Raw genomic sequence first — 18,193 nt, 5'->3', positions numbered from 1 at the left:
GTATGGCCACGAGATGGCATGGGAACCTAGCTTAATTGTTATCCAGGTAGAGCTTGTGGAAATGCATTGTCTCCCATTGAGCTGTAATAACAAAGTAATAATGTAATGTATAGCTTACTGCTCTCTTTCGACAGCTGAAAGTAAATAATAATATTTCTAATCTAACAAAGTGTACATGAGTGGGCATTTATGTGGGGTATAAATGTAGTCTAAACTAAATGACCTAGATTGTCATATGAGGGTGGCCGTTGCTTGTTTATGAACCAGCTATTATGCTTGGGCACACTTAATAACAACAAGTTACACTATTTTACAAATGTGCTACATTGTTTCAAAGTATATGTCAATCAAAGCATTTGCGAGTTACAATTGGACAGTTGCTTTGTTGGTAACTCAGTAGGCGTATCCAAGTCCAGCATTCAGAGAGACGAAAGAAGCTGCTGCGTACAGAAAATGGCTGACAGATTTTCTAGGTTCAACGAAGAACGTGATTTCCAGGTAATGTTAATCAAATATTTAGCAACTAAACACAATATAGTATAAATAATATCACGAGAATAATTGTGCACCTTAATAACACATTTTGAAATGAATCAGGAATCTGTAATAGGTTCAAAGGTATGCTAGCTAGGCTAGTTAGCTGCAACTTGATAGTCCAGTGTTCGACGAGTTGCATTGCTCTCGAGCTCGTCTTGGCTAGCGAGCAATGGATTGAACCCACAACTACCAATTCTAAGCACGTGCTTAGTGGATACAAAATAATATTAGTCATTTTGACAAAGTGAACCGAGTGACCTTGGGGAAATGAGCTAACTACATCGAGCTAGCTAACATTAGTTGGCTGGCTAGCTAACATTAGTTGGCTGGCTAGCTGTCACATTGTTGTTGCTGACAATGACAACAATGACAATGTACATTTAACAGACGGTCTAATTCAGAGCGATTTACAGTTAGTGCATTCATGTTAAGTTAGCTTGCTAGGTGGGACAAACGCATCACAGTCATACTAACATTTTCCTCATTGTAGCTATCAGCAAAGTCAGAGCTCGTACGTAGGAAACATGGGTTCTACTGTACTGTAGCCACCATCCATGGAACTACATACCATACCCGAATGTTCGGGCGAGTTGAGAATAATATGTGTAATGTTAGCGCTAACTACATGTATCGTTTGCAGCTAGTTAGCTATTGTAGCTAGCTACGCCGCTTGTTGGTGAATCCTGCACCCACAATGTATTCGCTACTAGTAGGGTACATATAAGGTCAGCGGATTCCCGTCTCAGTTGCTCGACATTGCTGGGTATGTGTTTTGCTTTTGTTCTGCTGATGTCGGATTTACCAGTTATGCCAACTAGTTCACTCATTACTTGGCATGTTACATCTAATGGGCTACAACTTTAACTGTATTGCTGGCAGCACCACACCACTAACTATTAACCTCACCATATGCAATGAATGTATTCAGATTAGTTGGCTTATTGCTTAGCTTGTCTGAAACCCAAGACAGGATGGGGTTGAGTTGGTGTCCTGTCCAGTTTATGCCTGTGACTGACGTCACCCTTATAATCTGTTGGTCTTCCAGTGTGTAATTTTGGCCGCTGTTGCCAGTGAATACATAGAGTATTTAGAATAGAAAATGTCAGTGATTATGTTGTGGTCTTCAGCAATGCTCCCTAAAATGTTTTTAAGCTCTGAGCAAATTTCTTGAACTTTGTGAAAATTTCTTGAGAATTCTGTGCAACTTCCCATACGTGTTTACTGTGAACACTGCTGTACCTGCTTTAAATTACAATTTTAACAGTGGCAATGTAGGCTACTATGGCTATTTGATCATAATGTAGTCCTACCAGAGTGGCCTACCATCAAAACAATGGAGAAAATGCATCCCATAACATTTTAACATGGAAATAGCTGTTCTATCGTTCAGCCTACAGTAGCAGCCAATGTCTGGTGTTCATTGTAGGCCTTCATTCCATGAGACTTTTGAAAATAAATATACATTAACCTGTTTATCAACTTGTGCTTCAGACAAGGAGGTGACTGAAAATATTGTGTTTGATCCAAGAAACCACTTTACAAAATGCATTATTATTCCCATACCATTATTACAGATCATCAGACAAGTTATGCTACCCTCTGCCTATTGGCTACTTAGCTGATTCAAGCCTGTCTCAAAATACAATAGTGCCCCTTTAAGACATAAATAAAGCTCTACCTGACTCAGGTTTCAAAGATGTCTAGAAATGTACACGTTTTGTTCTCTTGTAGGAAGCAGTCACTCCCCTATTGCTGACTACAAATGACTGAGCTAATAACTCACTAACTAGCAAAGGATATGAACAAAATGTGGCTACATGCAGATCTAGCTTTGATCTCAAAACAAGCGCATCTATTCACGACCGCTCATGCTGCAAACACAGTCCAGTTCAAAGTAAATGGCACAGATCCATATGTCAATGGTCTAATTGCGTATAGGCCTACTGCAGCTCTGATTGTTTATGCCGTACCGGTCTGTGTAGAGTACGGGCAGAGTAGTGTGTGTCAATGCAATAGAATCCTACTCCGATGCATTTTGCCTACAACAAAATCTCTTGCATAGTTTGTTTTGTTTCGGTATGTTGAATTGAAATTGGCTATTGCATTGATTTGAACACATTTGCCACAGTAAAGGGCAATGTTGATAGTGTTAACAGGGAAAACTCTAGAACAGTGGTCACCAACCTTTTCTGAGTCAAGATCACTTTGAGTCAAAATGCAACCTGAGATCTAACATGACTTAAATGTAAACCCTTGCAAAATTAACTGATTTAAAAACAGTACTGTAGCAATGAGGCTTGTGCCGTAAGCTATAGGCCAAATACATTATCACCACATATTGGCTTTGCTTGAATTTCCCTGCCAGTGCATTGTTCTTGTTGGGGCCATTAAAAATATATATATCTATGTTAAAAATTTAGGTAGGCTACATGATCACATCGGTCGGTAATAGATTACTTTTAAAGCACAGCTGAGTGAGCATACATTTAAATAATTAGCTTTTTATTTTACTGAGCTGATGGTGGCTGCAATCTGGTCAGTCTCAGTGGAGGCAGAGAGCAGCAAACTGAGGGTCTGCCTCTAAAACTAGAGGTCGACCGATTATGATTTTTCAACGCCGATACCGATTATTGGAGGACCAAAAAATGCAGATTTTTATTTATTTATTTATTTGTAATAATGACAATTACAACAATACTGAATGAACACTTGTTTTAACATAATACATCAATAAAATCAATTTAGCATCAAGTAAATAATGAAACATGTTCAATTTGGTTTAAATAATGCAAAAACAAAGTGTTGAAGAAGAAAGTAAAAGTGCAATATGTGCTATGTAAGAAAGCTAACGTTTCAGTTCCTTGCTCAGAACATGAGAACATATGAAAGCTGGTGGTTCCTTTTAACATGAGTCTTCAATATTCCCAGGTAAGAAGTTTTAGGTTTTAGTTGTTATAGGAATTATAGGACTATTTCCCTCTATACCATTTGTATTTCATTAACCTTTGACTATTGGATGTTCTTATAGGCACTTTATTGCAAGTGTAACAGTATAGCTTCCGTCCCTCTCCTCGCTCCTCCCTGGGCTCGAACCAGCAACACAACGACAACAGCCACCATCGAAGCAGCGTTACCCATGCAGAGCAAGGGGAACAACTACTAGAAGGCTCAGAGCGAGTGACGTTTGAAACGCTATTAGCACGTGTTAACTAGCTAGCCATTTCACTTCGGTTACACCAGCCTCATCTCGGGAGTTGATAGGCTTGAAGTCATAAACAGCACAATGCTTGACGCACAATGAAGAGCTGCTGGCAAAATGCACGAAAGTGCTGTTTGAATGAATGTTTACGCGCCTGCTTCTGCCTACCGCCTACCACCGCTCAGTCAGATACTTAGATACTTGTATGCTCAGTCAGATTATATGCAACGCAGGACACGCTAGATAATATCTAGTAATATCATCAACCATGTGTAAACTAGTGGTTATGATTGATTGTTTTTTCTAAGATAAGTTTAATGCTAGCTAGCAACTTACCTTGGCTTACTGCATTCGCGTAACAGGCAGTCTCCTGTTGGAGTGCAACGAGAGAGGCAGGTCGTTATTGCGTTGGACTAGGTAACTGTAAGGTTGCAAGATTGGATCCCCTGAGCTGACAAGGTGAAAATCTATCGTTCTGCCCCTGAACAAGGAAGTTAACCCACCGTTCCTAGGCCGTCATTGAAAATAAGAATGTGTTCTTAACTGACTTGCCTAGTTAAATAAAGGTATATATAAAAATAAAAAAACTGCAAATCGGCGCCCAAAAATACAGATTTCCCGATTGTTATGAAAACTTGAAGTCGGCCCTAATTAATCGGCCATTCCGATTAATCGGTCGACCTCTACTCTCAACATCCCTTCGCTTTCCCTTTCCTCCACTATCCAAAAAGTGCCAAAGTGCCATAGATCAATTTTCCTACTCATTCACTACTGCTGCAGTACTTGTTGTAGCGCTGAGTGGAAATAGGAATAATTGAATTTTATGGCTTAAAAGTGTTAAATACAACATGTTGATAGTGCAGAGTAAGAACTTGAACATGAACTCACTCATGAAAACAGCAGCTCTTTGCTGTATTCGTTGATAGTTTCTCTCTAGTCATGGTTTTAAACATTTTGAATTCTTATAGTATCAACTTTGCTGTAGCTTTCTTTTATGCCTGCTACGTCTCTGCAGACATGGTCATCTGAGCCATCCGATTGGCCAGCGTTAGGCCTATAGTGCACTTGATTTGCTCTCTGGGCCCGCCAGGAAGGCAGAGTTTGTACTTTGACACATGAAATGGTTCAAAATGGCAACAGTTCACCTACCCGGCTCGCAGGGCAGCTGCAGCTGTATTGTGTGCACATACCGCAAACAGCCCGAGACAACAAAACAAAAATTAATAGGCTTTATAGTTGGGTTTTTTGCAGAAATGTTTGGCGATCTACTAGGAATGCCTTGGAGATTGCAATCAACTGGTTGGTGACCACTGCTCTAGAAAGTTAAGTTCCATCTCGTGCTTCTCTCTGTGGGCAGATATTTCTGCATGCAGTCCTGGGGGAGCTGCATGCTCTGGCTACTGCACTGTCAAAAATGTGCATATCCTGTGCCAGTTTCTTATATTTTGGCATCCTAACACTGCAATGATCACGTTACAATGCGTCAAATTGGGATAACCTACATATTTTTCAAACTAATTCCCTTGGGTCTGGCAAAAGATCTGCTTGCCTTCGTGGCTGTGTTGTTTTACTGTACCCTACTTTAGTTGGTGTTGGCATCGATATGTCCTTATGCTTGTATTTGTGGGCAGCTGAAGCTGTCTACCCACAAGCAGCTTTGGCTGTCTGCTACTCACACTTGTCCTTGACCGTAGCAAACACTCAAACTCTTGTGAAATGTGTGCGATGTCTACAAGTGACATGCTGGGATTATGTATACAGTAATGGAAAGTACAGTCATTATTTTCATATGGTGCCCATAGATAGTGCAGAGGCCAAAGTGTTGCTCTGTCACCACCCTATAGTAAAGTAAACTACTAGGCTACATAAAGTAGGGCCATGGATGTATACTACCAGTTTATTGTACACTGAATGGTGTTTTCTGTTCATTGAGTTCTCATTGTCAGAGAGCAAGTGTTTCCAAAAGAGTCCTGCCACAGTCAGCAATGCTCGCTAGTTGCTAGGTCCCAATGTAATAGAACTCTGCAAATATAAGGTGTTCGTGATACAGAAAATGATTAAATGGTGAGCTTTGATATAGCCTACATTGACTTTTTTTATTGGCTGCGTCTGTGATGAATTATGTCTTGCCCTTCAGTCCTCCAATGAATGTCTGTGGCATACTTCCATCTCAAATACCTGCGGCCTATTTGGTGAATGAATGAATTTAGCTCAAGATGTTTCTTAAATATTCATGCCAACACTTCTCTTTTGCAGGGTGTGAGAGAAGGCAGAGATTGGGGGGTTGTCACTGTAGGTTACACTGTGCAATTGAATGTTGAACGTTTCCCATTAACTCGCCTAAATCTCCCTGCTCTGCTCTCACATGCCCTTGCAAGCAAATCTAACCGTCTGCAAAACTGACACATCAGTCATGTCCCTGTCTCATGCTTGTTATGAAAAGCTGTTTGTGTTTCATACTGGTTTTCTTCTTCCGTTGCTGAACCCAGCAGAATTCTGCTCTCCTAATGAGGCTTAGAACATGTTATGCTAACTGCCCTGTTTTATCCCTGTTTGTTCTTTGGTGTGTTCTGATATTTATAAGCCTGTGATCAATTTTGTTTTTATTTAAGCCATGTCTAACTTGACACATTTCCTGAGTGTTTTTAGCAGCCCGTAAGACATTTTGACAGATGAGACTAGGGGCTTATTTTCCTAAGTGATGGCGGCACCTATTTTTGGACGGGAAGTTTTCTATTTGTTTTTGGGTGCTCTTTAACGCTGCCCTCATCCAAGACCTGATTGAATGATCCAAGATAAAATACCAGATCAAGAATGTAGAACAAGGAAATTACAGGAGATTTCTATTTCCAAACTGTTGGTTACCTAGTGGTCAGCATGGTCGTCAGCCTTTCTGGACCAGAAACAGCACTTCAAGAATATTATCTTTGTTTTAGTGTGGACAGCCACTGGCCACTCTCATGGTGTCTACAGATCTGTGTTTGTGGCTGGGCATCCTGTGCAGCTGCTGTGGGGGGGGGTTAGGACTAGAAGAGGCAGCACCAGCACACACGGTCTGTTGTGTGGCCTCAGAGCCCAGTGAAGATTGCTCCAGACCAGCTGTTCCCAGCATGCAGTCTGCCAGCCAGAGGCCCAATGAGGCCTCCTCACACCACGCTACCTCCTGTGAGGAGCAGAAGACAGAGGCGTGAGGTCGGCCCAGCCTCACACAGCCAGAGCCAAGCCAGTCTGCTGCCGTGATACTGCTCCGTCTCAAACTGTCGCAGTCAGTGTTCACACTCTGCTGCCTTCATTCCCTCTGGAGCATTCTGCATTTCCATGATCTATTGTCTCTCCAAACACTCTAGGTTTCTAAGAATTTGTGAACTTTCTGCTGTCCTGGGTTCCATCATAGTGGGTTTCTCCTAGCTGTGCCCAGACACCCAGTCTGTTATTTTCTCCCATTAGAACAACACTACCTCAACACTGCAACACTCTCTCTTGATGCAGTTGTTGGCTTGATTTCCCAGAAATAATGAGGGGTTTCAATTGTTCTTTTATGAATGTAGAGCACAGAACAAGCTGTCTATCGTACCTCCAATACTCCCCTACCTGATCAACTCTGTGGTGGTTGGATGGTATGTGATACTGGGATTATGGGCTTGAATGGTTCTGGTGAATAGACCCCGGGGGGGAAGTGTGGCACTTACCAATCTGCCTTTTCTGGTCGGAGCTCATTCCTCACATGCTGCTGAGGCCAGCTTTTTCCCCTTTCGTTAAAGAGTATGAGGGGGAATTGGGGAGGGTGGCTTGATGAGCAAGGACAATGAGACTGGGCATTCATGCCCCGATTGACCCATGTTTGTCATGCAAACTCTGCAGCACTTGGGTTTTTGAGAGGGAAATGTTTTGTGTTTGATTTACAATGAAGCCGTCTGCGCTTTTCAACGGATTGATGATGTGATCAGGGTGCAGAAACACCTCATCCAGGTTTTGGGTGTTCCAGTGGGGACCTCAGAGCCCATGTATGGCTGCCTTACTGGCTCCTGCTGAAAGTGTTGGCTCTCTGGTGGGGAGTCCTAGAGCAGGGCATATGTTCCAGTGCGTGTGAGATGGGGTCTGCTTGTGAGTGTGGAAGCACACTGTTCTTCTGAGTCATGTGGCTAAAAAGTTGCTCCATTGGTTTGAAACTAAGTGATTTTATGATGCTTGTTAACTCTTGTTAGATGATGATGATGTATGTATGTTACGCTACTTAGTAGGGCTGGGAATCGCCAGGGGCCTCCCGATACGATACTATCACAATACTTAGCTTAGGTGCCCATACAATATGTATTGTGATTCTCATGATTCTATATGCATTGCGATTTCAATTATTATATATTTTTTTTACTGGAGTTTTGGTGCAGGTACAGCCAACTAGCGCAAAAATAATATTGCGATATTGTAGATACGATGTATTGTCAAAAATAATATCAAAATATGTAACTATCTCTAGTCCAGGATACCCAGTCGCTCAGTATTCGCCAGGTGTTTCTCTCCTGGTCTACACAAGAGCCCGCTGCCAAGCAACACTGCACATGGAACACCCAGAGATCCACTGACAGTCGGTCTAACTTCAGCCTGTGTACACAGACATAGTCTCATCCCACCCATCTCATAGAAAGCCCATTGATTTAGACTAAATTGTCATTGGGGCTCAGGCATGTTGCATGTTATAACACTATGCAGAGAATACTGCTCAGTATTCAGGGCAGCCACCCAGTCTCTCTTCTTTTATGTCTCTACCATCAGACTCGGTCTGAGCAGCAGACCTCCCCTAATGTGGGGTCATTCGAGGGAAGCATCCATTTCAGTGTAGGCAATGGTAGCGGAAACCCTCAGTTACAAGTTTAGATTGATGTTTATTTGTTTTTAATGCCACAATATTTATTTTGCTTTTGTGAGTGGTGAAATTAGACAAGAGACAGAGGGGAGATGAGAGAGGACCAGCAGGCAGCAGTGGGAAGATTGTTGCTGCAGCTGGTTACACATTAGGCATTCTGATCACTTCAGAAAATCAAGAGTGGTGTGTCCCAAATGGTAAATAACCACCTCCCTTCGCTCTAAGGAACTGCCTCTCCCTAATAGAGTTCTCCAAAACAAACATACTGATGCAGCTTGCCCTCCAACTGAAATAATGACCCGTTTAATGTGGGCTCGGACAGCGGTTTGAGGGTTGTTTGTACCCGTTTTTAAATCGGTCAGGCTAGTGTCATCCTTGGATCTCATGTAAAGCTTTACTGTGGTAGAAATCATGTTGTCTGGTTAGAAATAAGGGAACAGGTGATCCGTTTGATTTGAATCCTTGTTTTGCCCTGAAGGTTTGAGCTACAATACCGTGATCTATTGTAGTTAGGCTAGTATCTGTGTTCTTCAGTGGATCCCACAGTTGTAAAGATGAAGCGGTAGTAGACTCAGTAGGTGAGTAGACAGTCACTGCTGCTGGCGGCCGCCTCTACAGACTTCAGAGCGCATCAGAGTCTCATCAGAAGACGTCCCGCAGGTTCTAACCCACTTAGGCTTGATGTTCTGTAATAAAAAGGTATTAGAGATGGATCCTCTGAGGTTGTGTGTTAAACTCAATAAGCCTCACGGGGCTCTACAGTGCCACGATTTTACTCAAATATTTGTCATTGTGTTCCTACATTTCTCTGGGTGCGCAAACATTTTTCAACTTAGGCGCACACATGCTCCTCGTAACAAAAGGTCAACGTATAGCCCTACCTCAGTCGTCTAGAACCATTTGATGAAGTCAGTACCGCAGCATGACCCAAGCCTCAAATATACTCAGAGCAAAGGATAAGGGGCTCCAGATCTCTGTATTATTGAACACATTGGAACAGTGGCTTTCAGTCAGTCTAATTGAACACATTGAAAGAACATTGAATGACTGGAAGACACAAGGCAGTCTCAGCAGGTTGAAGGTCAAAGAGAAATCGCATCTGCTTTCCAAGGTGACCTTCATGTGCCATTCTGCTGCCTCTGCTTTGAGGGGTAATGTGTCTTGTCTGGGAACAGAGACTGTATAGAACACCCACCTTCTGGAAGGAATGACACGCTCATTACTCATCTTGTGATGTCGTCCTCAGGTCAACGACCCTGTCTCATACAAATAGGATGCCTCATTTTTGCATCCTGCTGCCCTGAAAAATACAAATAACTTAATTAATTCTAGCTCCCCAATTTGTTCTCCCTCATTGCAGACAGTAAAGTGAAATGGGTTAGATCTCTGCACTGACCTCATGGCATTTGAAATGTTGTGGTAATATAGCTACAAACACTCTAGCCTATTATTTTGTACCACTGTAACCAGTTTAACCACTCAGGGTGAACGTTAGGTTTCCATCTGTCTTGTAAGATATGGTGCTCTTCAACTGTCAAACTTAGGCAGTAAAGAACCTTATCTCAACAGTGTGTGTGCGCGTGCATTAATGTGTGTCTTTGGTAGGCATCTATATGTGCTTTAACATGTCCATTTCATCCCCTTTTGATTGTGTGTGGTTTTTGTGTAATTTTGAAATGTTTTAGCCTCTTGGGAGCTGAAATGGTTTCACTTCCATCAAGGGAACACAGAAACAGTAGGAGTTTCTCTTTTGCAGACTGTTCCATTTTCCTTTGGTTGTTGTTCCCTCTGGCTTTTCACTGCTGTCTCTCTCTCTCTCTCGCTCTCTCTCTCTCGCGCTCTCTTTTTCTCTCTCGCGCTGTCTCTCTCTCTCTCTCTGTGTGTGTTAGCTGTCTGGTGTCTAACCCTGAGTCCCCATGTCTTCTCTCCTAGGGGGGAAATCACTTTGACCAGTATGAAGAGGGCCAGTTGGAGCTGGAGCAGGCGTCCCTGGACAAGCCCATAGAATCGGTAAGGCCGCATCCTTCACCCCTGCACCTTTTTGGACAAGCCCAACTTGAAACTGTGTGTGAGAGAGAATGGATGATTGGTCCAGAGAGAGAGGAATAAGAGCCTCTATCATACACTGCCTGTGTGATAGACACGTCCAGTGTTCCCTTGACAACCCATTCTCCCTACCCAATCAGTAGAATTACTGTAGACCCCCTCCCTCCCCAAGCCCTCTGCTTCCTGTGCCATTTCCTGTGTGATAGCTCTTAGCTGGATGAATAGGATTATATTTTCATTATTATTCATTATTATATTTGACTTTAATTGTAGATCTTAACTCTGAATGTGCGTCTGTCTTTTTAGCCCGTTTTCAGTCATCCAGGTACTAGTTCACCAGATTGTTAGAGTGGAGTTGATAAGGCACTGTTACCAGTCTATAGTTTAAATACCTTCCAATCACTCTGTGAAAAGGGCAGTGGACAGTAAAATGTCGTTTGTGTATGTCCTCTAGGGAAGCGTGAGGTCCCTGAGTTTAGAAGTGGAAGATTGCTAATCCCTGTTTGTCTCCCTTGCCCTCGGTGCTAAATTACACCGTGGCTATATAGCAATAAAGGCCATTTGTACAAACCTCTCTAGCCCCCTCTACAACACATCTCACACACACGCACGCACGCACGCACGCACACACACACACACTCCCATAGTTAATTTTAGCTTGCTAGCACCCTAAGCACTGAAGCACTATCATGAGATGGACATACTCACAAGGGGTCTTGTTGATGAATGAAATCATATCTAATACTCTCTGGGCTAACAAGATTAGAAGGGTAGCACACAATTGCATACTCACATACATGTTCACAACACACACACACACACACTGGGGTGGGGGGGTGGGGGGGCAGGGGAATCAGATGTGGTCTGATTGTTCTGCTCTGACCTGATTTGGGAAAGGAAAGGGACTCGGTGCCTTATCCACTCCACATCAAGAGAAGAGAAAAGGTGTAGGCTTGGAGATGGAAGTGTATGTTTAGTATTTGTGTGTGTGGAGTTTGTGTACTCTGTGTTTGTGTGTGTATATAGGACAGTTATCGCAGAACATTACAGTATTGTACACAACTTGGGGTGTTCGACATTTCTCTCCTGCAGCGAATTGGCCCCTATTAGCTAAGCAGCAATGACCCGGTTTGTATTTGCACGCTCCGCTTTCCTACTCCCATCTTTTAGGGTTTCCTTGTAACGCTTCTCTTACTGTCTCTCTATCACTCTTTCTATCTTCACATCGCTCTATGTCTTTCTGCTCTCTCAATCAATCTTCTCTCAGTTCTTTTCATGCATCTATGTTCAAACAATTCTTTCTCTCTCTCTACTACACAGTGATTCGGTGTACAGTACCCTCTGTCATTCTGTGCTGGCATGGTGCTTGTGCAACTGGGACTGCATTTTTCGCTGACGAGGCACATGGATAATATCGCAGGCAGCTCTTTTCTCTCGCTCTCCCTTCCATCTCTCCCTCCATCTTTCTCTCCGTGTCTCTCTCTCTCTCTGAAGCACCACGGAGAGCAGGCCTGAACTCCACTCTTGTCTCCACAACATCTATCCCCTCTCCTCCTCAGGGCATAGTGGATGTCCCCTGACTCCAACTGATTCTGAGCATCTCAAGGCACAACAGAACAGTATCTTAGCCCAGCTGCTTTGAGAGTTCATAGCGAGAGTTCCAGCTGCATTGATAAATAAAGCTTTACTTACAAGTAGGTACGAAGAGGGTTTTTTTAGGCTTTAAAAAAACCCTATACACAGCCAGTCTACATCGAAACGCCACACACCCACACAACTATACCGCTAGACGTTGAGAGCTAGCCTTAACATGTAGCTATAACAAAGCCAAATTATTCAGCCAGGCACTCTGGTGTAAATAATCCTGTGTCTGTTCTGTTGTGAGGCACATAGACAGCAGTAGTAACAACAGCGGTAACAGCAAGGTCAGTCTGTCCTTCTCCTAGCTCTGTTATCCTGCTGCTCTGAAAGCATTACTAAGCCATGCTAAAAAGGCTTCCTTTATGAAATGTGAGGGAGAAACTCCTGTCTGGCCCTGACCATTTCTCCATAGGCCTTCATGTGACTCATATATATACCCTGATGGGTTGTCATGGTGGGCGATTTGACCAAACCAAGCTGAGCCACGTAGCACCAACCCACTCACTGGCTTAGGAGCCCACTGAGTGGGCGGTAGAGAGGAGTGGAGAGGAGAGCAGGAGAGGTGGCCTGCCTACCTGGGTAAAGTGGCTCTGTTGCTCCTGCGCTATTGTCTATGGAGGGGCGCTGAGAGCCGGGCTGCAGCACGACTGCCCCTGACACACGTGGAGAGAGAGCGAGGACTGTCACTTCAACCACAGACGCATGCGCTCACATAATGCGTATTTCTCACACACACCAAACCTTTAATTTCAGTGAAGTTGCAGTTGATCAGCTTTGAAATTTCACAGTTAGGCCTGTCTGATTTATAAAAGGCTGTAACACACTCACCAACATCAGCCGACCCCCCCCCCCCCCCCCCCCTACTCCAGCAGCAGTGTCATGGCTCTGGGGTGACGGGGGCCAGTGACAGTCGTCAGCGTGTCTCACGGAGCTGGCTGTGTGTGCAGCGCCCGCACCTCTCTGCGCCCCTCCCCTACCACTCGTGTGTGTTCTGATCTGTAGGCAGCTAGAGGTCTGTGGTACTTTACTGGGATCTGTTTTCTCTCTCTGTCTTTCCCCTCTGTTCTCTCGCTCTTTCTCTAACAATGGTTTTTGCAATGCATGTGTTAACTGGGTATCATTCGGTACTAGCTCTCTCACACTCTGTCCTAATCACAACACCTTTTCCCCTCCCCTCTCCCATTTCTCCAATGTCCCCTACCCCTGTTCCCTCCTCCAAATCCCTGGCCCTGAGAGAGCAATGCAGTGGGCAGCCTCAGACACACACAAACACACGTTCACACACACACACACAAGAGCAAACTCTATTTAAAAAACACCTGTGCACAAACTGTTCTGGCTTCGAACTTGAGAGAGAAGATTGGTTTCACACCATGCCATTTCACATGATACTTTCCGGCCTTTTACCTTTGGCTACTGAGACACTGCACCAAGCCAGGGTCCGCTACATCACAGCACCACTGGCAACAATATTCAGTTAGAATCAAACCTCAGTCAGATTAGAAGGAAACGTACATGCCCAGGGATTTATGACAGGTCAAAAGTCATACATCACCCTCTCATGGTGGAGTACGACTGCAGTAGCACACTGACCCCTGCCCACCCTCTGTATGTTATCACGGGTGCTAACAGCCATTTGGTGTCTCTCTGCTCTGGGTCCAGGTGCTGACATCATCAAGATGAGGTGGGTCTGACAGACTGTGACGGTGTACCAACTACTTAAAGGCTATGTTGTTGTTCACATCCATGTATCAACAGAGCTGTAGGTGTCTTTGAAATGATCAACCTTGTATAGGTGTTTTTTCACTGCCACCCACACGCGCAACAACATTGCTTGCTTGCTCGCCCACACACACACACACACACACACACACACACACACACACACACACACACACACACACACACACACACACACACACACACACACACACGCCGAGCCTAGAGGAACACACAATTATACGCACAGACTACTGTGCTGTTGCTCAGGCACCAGCTGTGTCTTTCTCCATGCTGTGTTAGTGTTACACTCCCACCACCTCCCAGCCTTCATTTGGGAAAATGAGCCCCTGGAAGATTACCAAGGGAAAGGTCAATTGCCATCAGTCACTCGTCCCCTTTACAACCCTGACCCCGCATAGGGCTCCATCTCTATTTAGCACCAGCTCCAACACTGCAAGGGGCAGACTGACGAGGTCAGTTAGATGTTTTTAAGGTCATTGATGGTAATGGATCCAATGACCCAGACCAAGTCTGTCCACCGTTTAAGTCACAACTCCTCAAGGTCAACTGAACAAACCCAAGGTTAGGTAACAACTGCTCTCCAATATGGTGGTGCTAAGAGGGCAGGGCCTTGGTTGGAAGGTGTCTGTTCTATTTGGCCTGAGTCCCTTGAGGCCCATGCAGGGACCGTTGTTTCCATTTAGTCACACCTATCTGAGCCTCAGCAGGGAGGAATGTGAACGTTCAAGGCAGACAGACAGAGCGCCAAGGACAGCGGAGCTGGAAATAGAGCTTTACAAGGAAGAGCAGAGCTGCCCCCCTGCTCTGTCCAACAGACCCGGCTCCACAATACTCCTGTAAAAACACACATTCCACAGGGGGACGAGAGCAGGTGACGCCTGACTGCCACCCTCTGTTTTCTACTGTCACAGTTACTCACTCACTCACTCACTCACACAGAGATAATCATATTAAATATGACCCAAGTTTTGGTTGATATTTTTTCTGATATTATTTTCTGGTTAAGTGGATTAGCGTGCTGTCTGTCCTGTGGGTTAAGGCCTCAGACAGTGATGGTGCAGTAATCCCTATTAATTTACAATTGGCTCATTCATCCCCCTCCTCTCCCCTGTAACTATTCCCCAGGTCGTTGCTGCAAATGAGAACGTGTTCTCAGTCAACTTACCTGGTAAAATAACGGTAAAAAATAAAAATAAAAATAAAACCTCCCATATAATGCAAGGGGCTTCTGAACCCCAGTGTGAGGCTGACACACAGACAGCGTCTACTACACACACACACACACACACACACACACACACACACACACACACACACACACACACACACACACACACACACACACACACACACACACACACACACACACACAGAAAATGACACCGTCAGCATCACTAGGTTTGAAGACTCCTGGTATGGTGCCCCCTGTATACCTCTTCCTTCCTATACCCCCATCTATTTGGTTTTACCCTCCCTCCACCTCTCCCCTCCCATGCACTGTGTCAATAACAGCACAATGCACATTACCCTCCCTACCAACACTCGGTGTGGATTTCTCTTGTTTGGATAACATTTTCTTTTTATTTCTCCTATAACAGTAATCATTCAATCAGTGAGTTTATTGACATGCCTAGTTACCACATTTATGTTTTGTGTACAGTGTTTTATACATTCTTTAGGGCAAAATAAAGATTTTAGCTCTTTTAATAAGAAAAGGATAGAAAACAAATTGCAGTTGAAAGCGTTAGTGACTGGCCGGTTTCTTACATTGTGTCACGTGTGACTGTTCTTTTGACAGCCCAGTATTTTAAAGCCAGGTTCGTATGGAAATGCCTTCACTCCACTTGCACTGCTGTTGGAACTCGCCGTCGTTGCTTTTCATCGTCCGTCTGTCTGTTTTCTTCTTCATTTAGTGCATTCCTTCATCTGTTGTTCAGCACACAGCCTGCGCCTCATCTCCGCCCTCACACTCTGCTCAGTCCATTCTGATTGGCTCATCGATCAGTCTCAGCCGTTTTGGACTGAAGTTTCTCCCCATCACCAGCCCCACCTGGTTTTCCTCATTCTAATTTACAGACGCAGCTAGAGTTATTATGGGGGAGGGTTACAGACTATTGGCTTACATTTGATTTCCCCCACCAACCCTGAGAGGTGCTATTAGATCAACTACTACTCTGCTCAGCCAGTGCTTGTGTTTCAGTGTGGGTTGTTGCAGGCAGCTACAGCACCATCCTACTGCGGTGAGAACTAAAAGCATCCCCAGTATCTCTTTGTCAATGGGAGCAGGGAGGAGCCCACTGCAGCACCATCTGCAGTGCAGAGAGATGAGGCTGCAGAGGATCATGGGAATTGTAGTTCTCCAGCCCCTCTTTTATTTATACCTGCTCTGACTTGATGTGTCTAGCAACCAGCATGAACATATTTATATGGTGACACCATGCTAGGTGATGTATATCCCCAGTTATTGTAAGTACACATGCGTTCTCTCTCTCCAGCATATCTGACCGACACACAGATACAGCTCATATATATTTTTATCAGCAAGGCTCTATAACAAATACTGTATGTGAGGGAGATTGTCAGTGGCTTTGGAGGGGAGTTGCCATTTCAACAATATTTTATGTGACTCACTTAAAACAAACCAATTAGGTAATGATATTGTAGTTAACGATAAGCAAGCGGGGAGCGTTTACTTAGTTATACAGATGGGGGAGGGGGGGTACTAGTTTGGGTAGAAATACCACAGGGACTTGATAAAATGGACTAAAATCCATCTCTTGGACAAAGGCAGATGGGCGGAGATGCAGCATGTTCTGTGTGTGACAACCACTACCCCTTCCACATGCACTAACCCATACTGCCCCCCCTCCCAACACCACCCTTACAGCTCCATCCACTTCCACTGCCCTCTCTCTCTGTCAAGACAATCTACTATGACCCTGTCCAACCATCACCTCTGTGCTTGAGCCCATCTCAGACTAACACCATTGGTCCGTAGGCATTCTGTTGACCCTGCCCTTCTGTATATGCATCATCATATACAGTCCAGTACTAACACCGTCTCTTTTTGTTAAACTCTAACAAAAAGCTGCATGCTGTTTTACTGTTTGGTTTCAATCCCTCCCACTTGGTTTTCTGTTTGAAATTTGACATCTACTCTCTTTGTGATTATAAATATCCTTTTTTGGGGGTTGGTTTGTATGATTTTGGTAGATTGCATTACCCTGGGGAATGGTAGTAGAAAAGCTTGGAATAGTTATAATCACAACTGAAATGCAACCTTTTTTATTTCTTTAAATCTCATTGTTTCTGTTTTCTTTGTGTTTGATGATGTAGTTTGTAGTGGTGCGACAGTCTTGCTTTTCACTTTGTTTTACTGCTGACCCATAGCGTTAAGTCTCAGTCACGCACCTGAAGTCCTCCTCTCTCATACACAGTCATACACACTCTCAACCTTGGGCCTTGTAATGGTAACCCAAGGCCCTCTTAGCACTTTCTCTCTCTCTTTCTTTCCCCCTCTTTCGCTGTATTTCCCTCGTGACAGCTGCATATTATTCGTGGCGCTCCCCTCTGTCTTGGTTATGGAATCACAACAAGCTTGGAGTTTCTGGTCCTCTTTCTGTTAACGCAAGATTTCCATACCTCGTTTTTGTTCCATTTGTCTGTGTGCGATAGATCTCGCTCTATAGCGGTTCATATATGTATAAGCGTGTGATACATATATTACCGTCTCCTTTCTCCTCTTCCTCCTTCCCCTATTACCTCCCAGACAGCTGATATTCTCTGTTACAACAACGAGTAGAACATGGGACTGTTTGTAAGCTTTAGAGGTTTTAATCAGTTCCTGTTAGGGTAGGCTCCTTCTCTATCCCTCAGTGTGGCCATAAGGATGTTAGTACAGAGACTACACACTCCCTCCCTCCCTCTTCACCTCCCCCTGTGTTGGAAGACACTGATGTCACATGGTGTAGGAGGTGGTGATGATTTGATAGTAGTCCTTTATGTGTTTGTGACCCGTGCCCACGGGAAAAGCTTTTCTTATTATTGGAATGTTTTTGGTCTTTTTCTCCTCTGTTCTGTCTGCCAGGATAACATTGGGCACCGGCTGCTTCAGAAACATGGCTGGAAGCTGGGGCAAGGACTGGGCAAAACCATGCAGGGTA

At 44.2% G+C, this 18,193-nt stretch overlaps 1 protein-coding gene across 11 annotated transcripts in view; it reads left to right on the top strand.

The window, feature by feature from the left end:
• The first annotated feature begins 411 nt into the window (after positions 1–411).
• Positions 412–18,193, top strand: part of LOC129830011 (G patch domain-containing protein 8-like) — a 37,020-nt gene continuing 19,238 nt past the window's right edge. For 3 of the 11 annotated variants that reach the window (XM_055892228.1, XM_055892212.1, XM_055892204.1), the window contains exons 1-2: positions 10,617–15,847; positions 18,118–18,190. Coding sequence is in view for 7 of the 11 variants with exons in the window: in XM_055892158.1 (XP_055748133.1) it covers positions 17,920–18,190 (271 nt within the window). In the remaining 4 variants the exon portion in view is untranslated. The other 8 variants (XM_055892194.1, XM_055892220.1, XM_055892184.1 and 5 more) reach the window with 7 other exon arrangements.

The sequence above is a fragment of the Salvelinus fontinalis genome, chromosome 2 (assembly GCF_029448725.1).
Source record: "Salvelinus fontinalis isolate EN_2023a chromosome 2, ASM2944872v1, whole genome shotgun sequence".
Taxonomy (NCBI): Eukaryota; Metazoa; Chordata; class Actinopteri; order Salmoniformes; family Salmonidae; genus Salvelinus; species Salvelinus fontinalis.
This window is presented reverse-complemented; position numbering and strand designations above follow the sequence as displayed.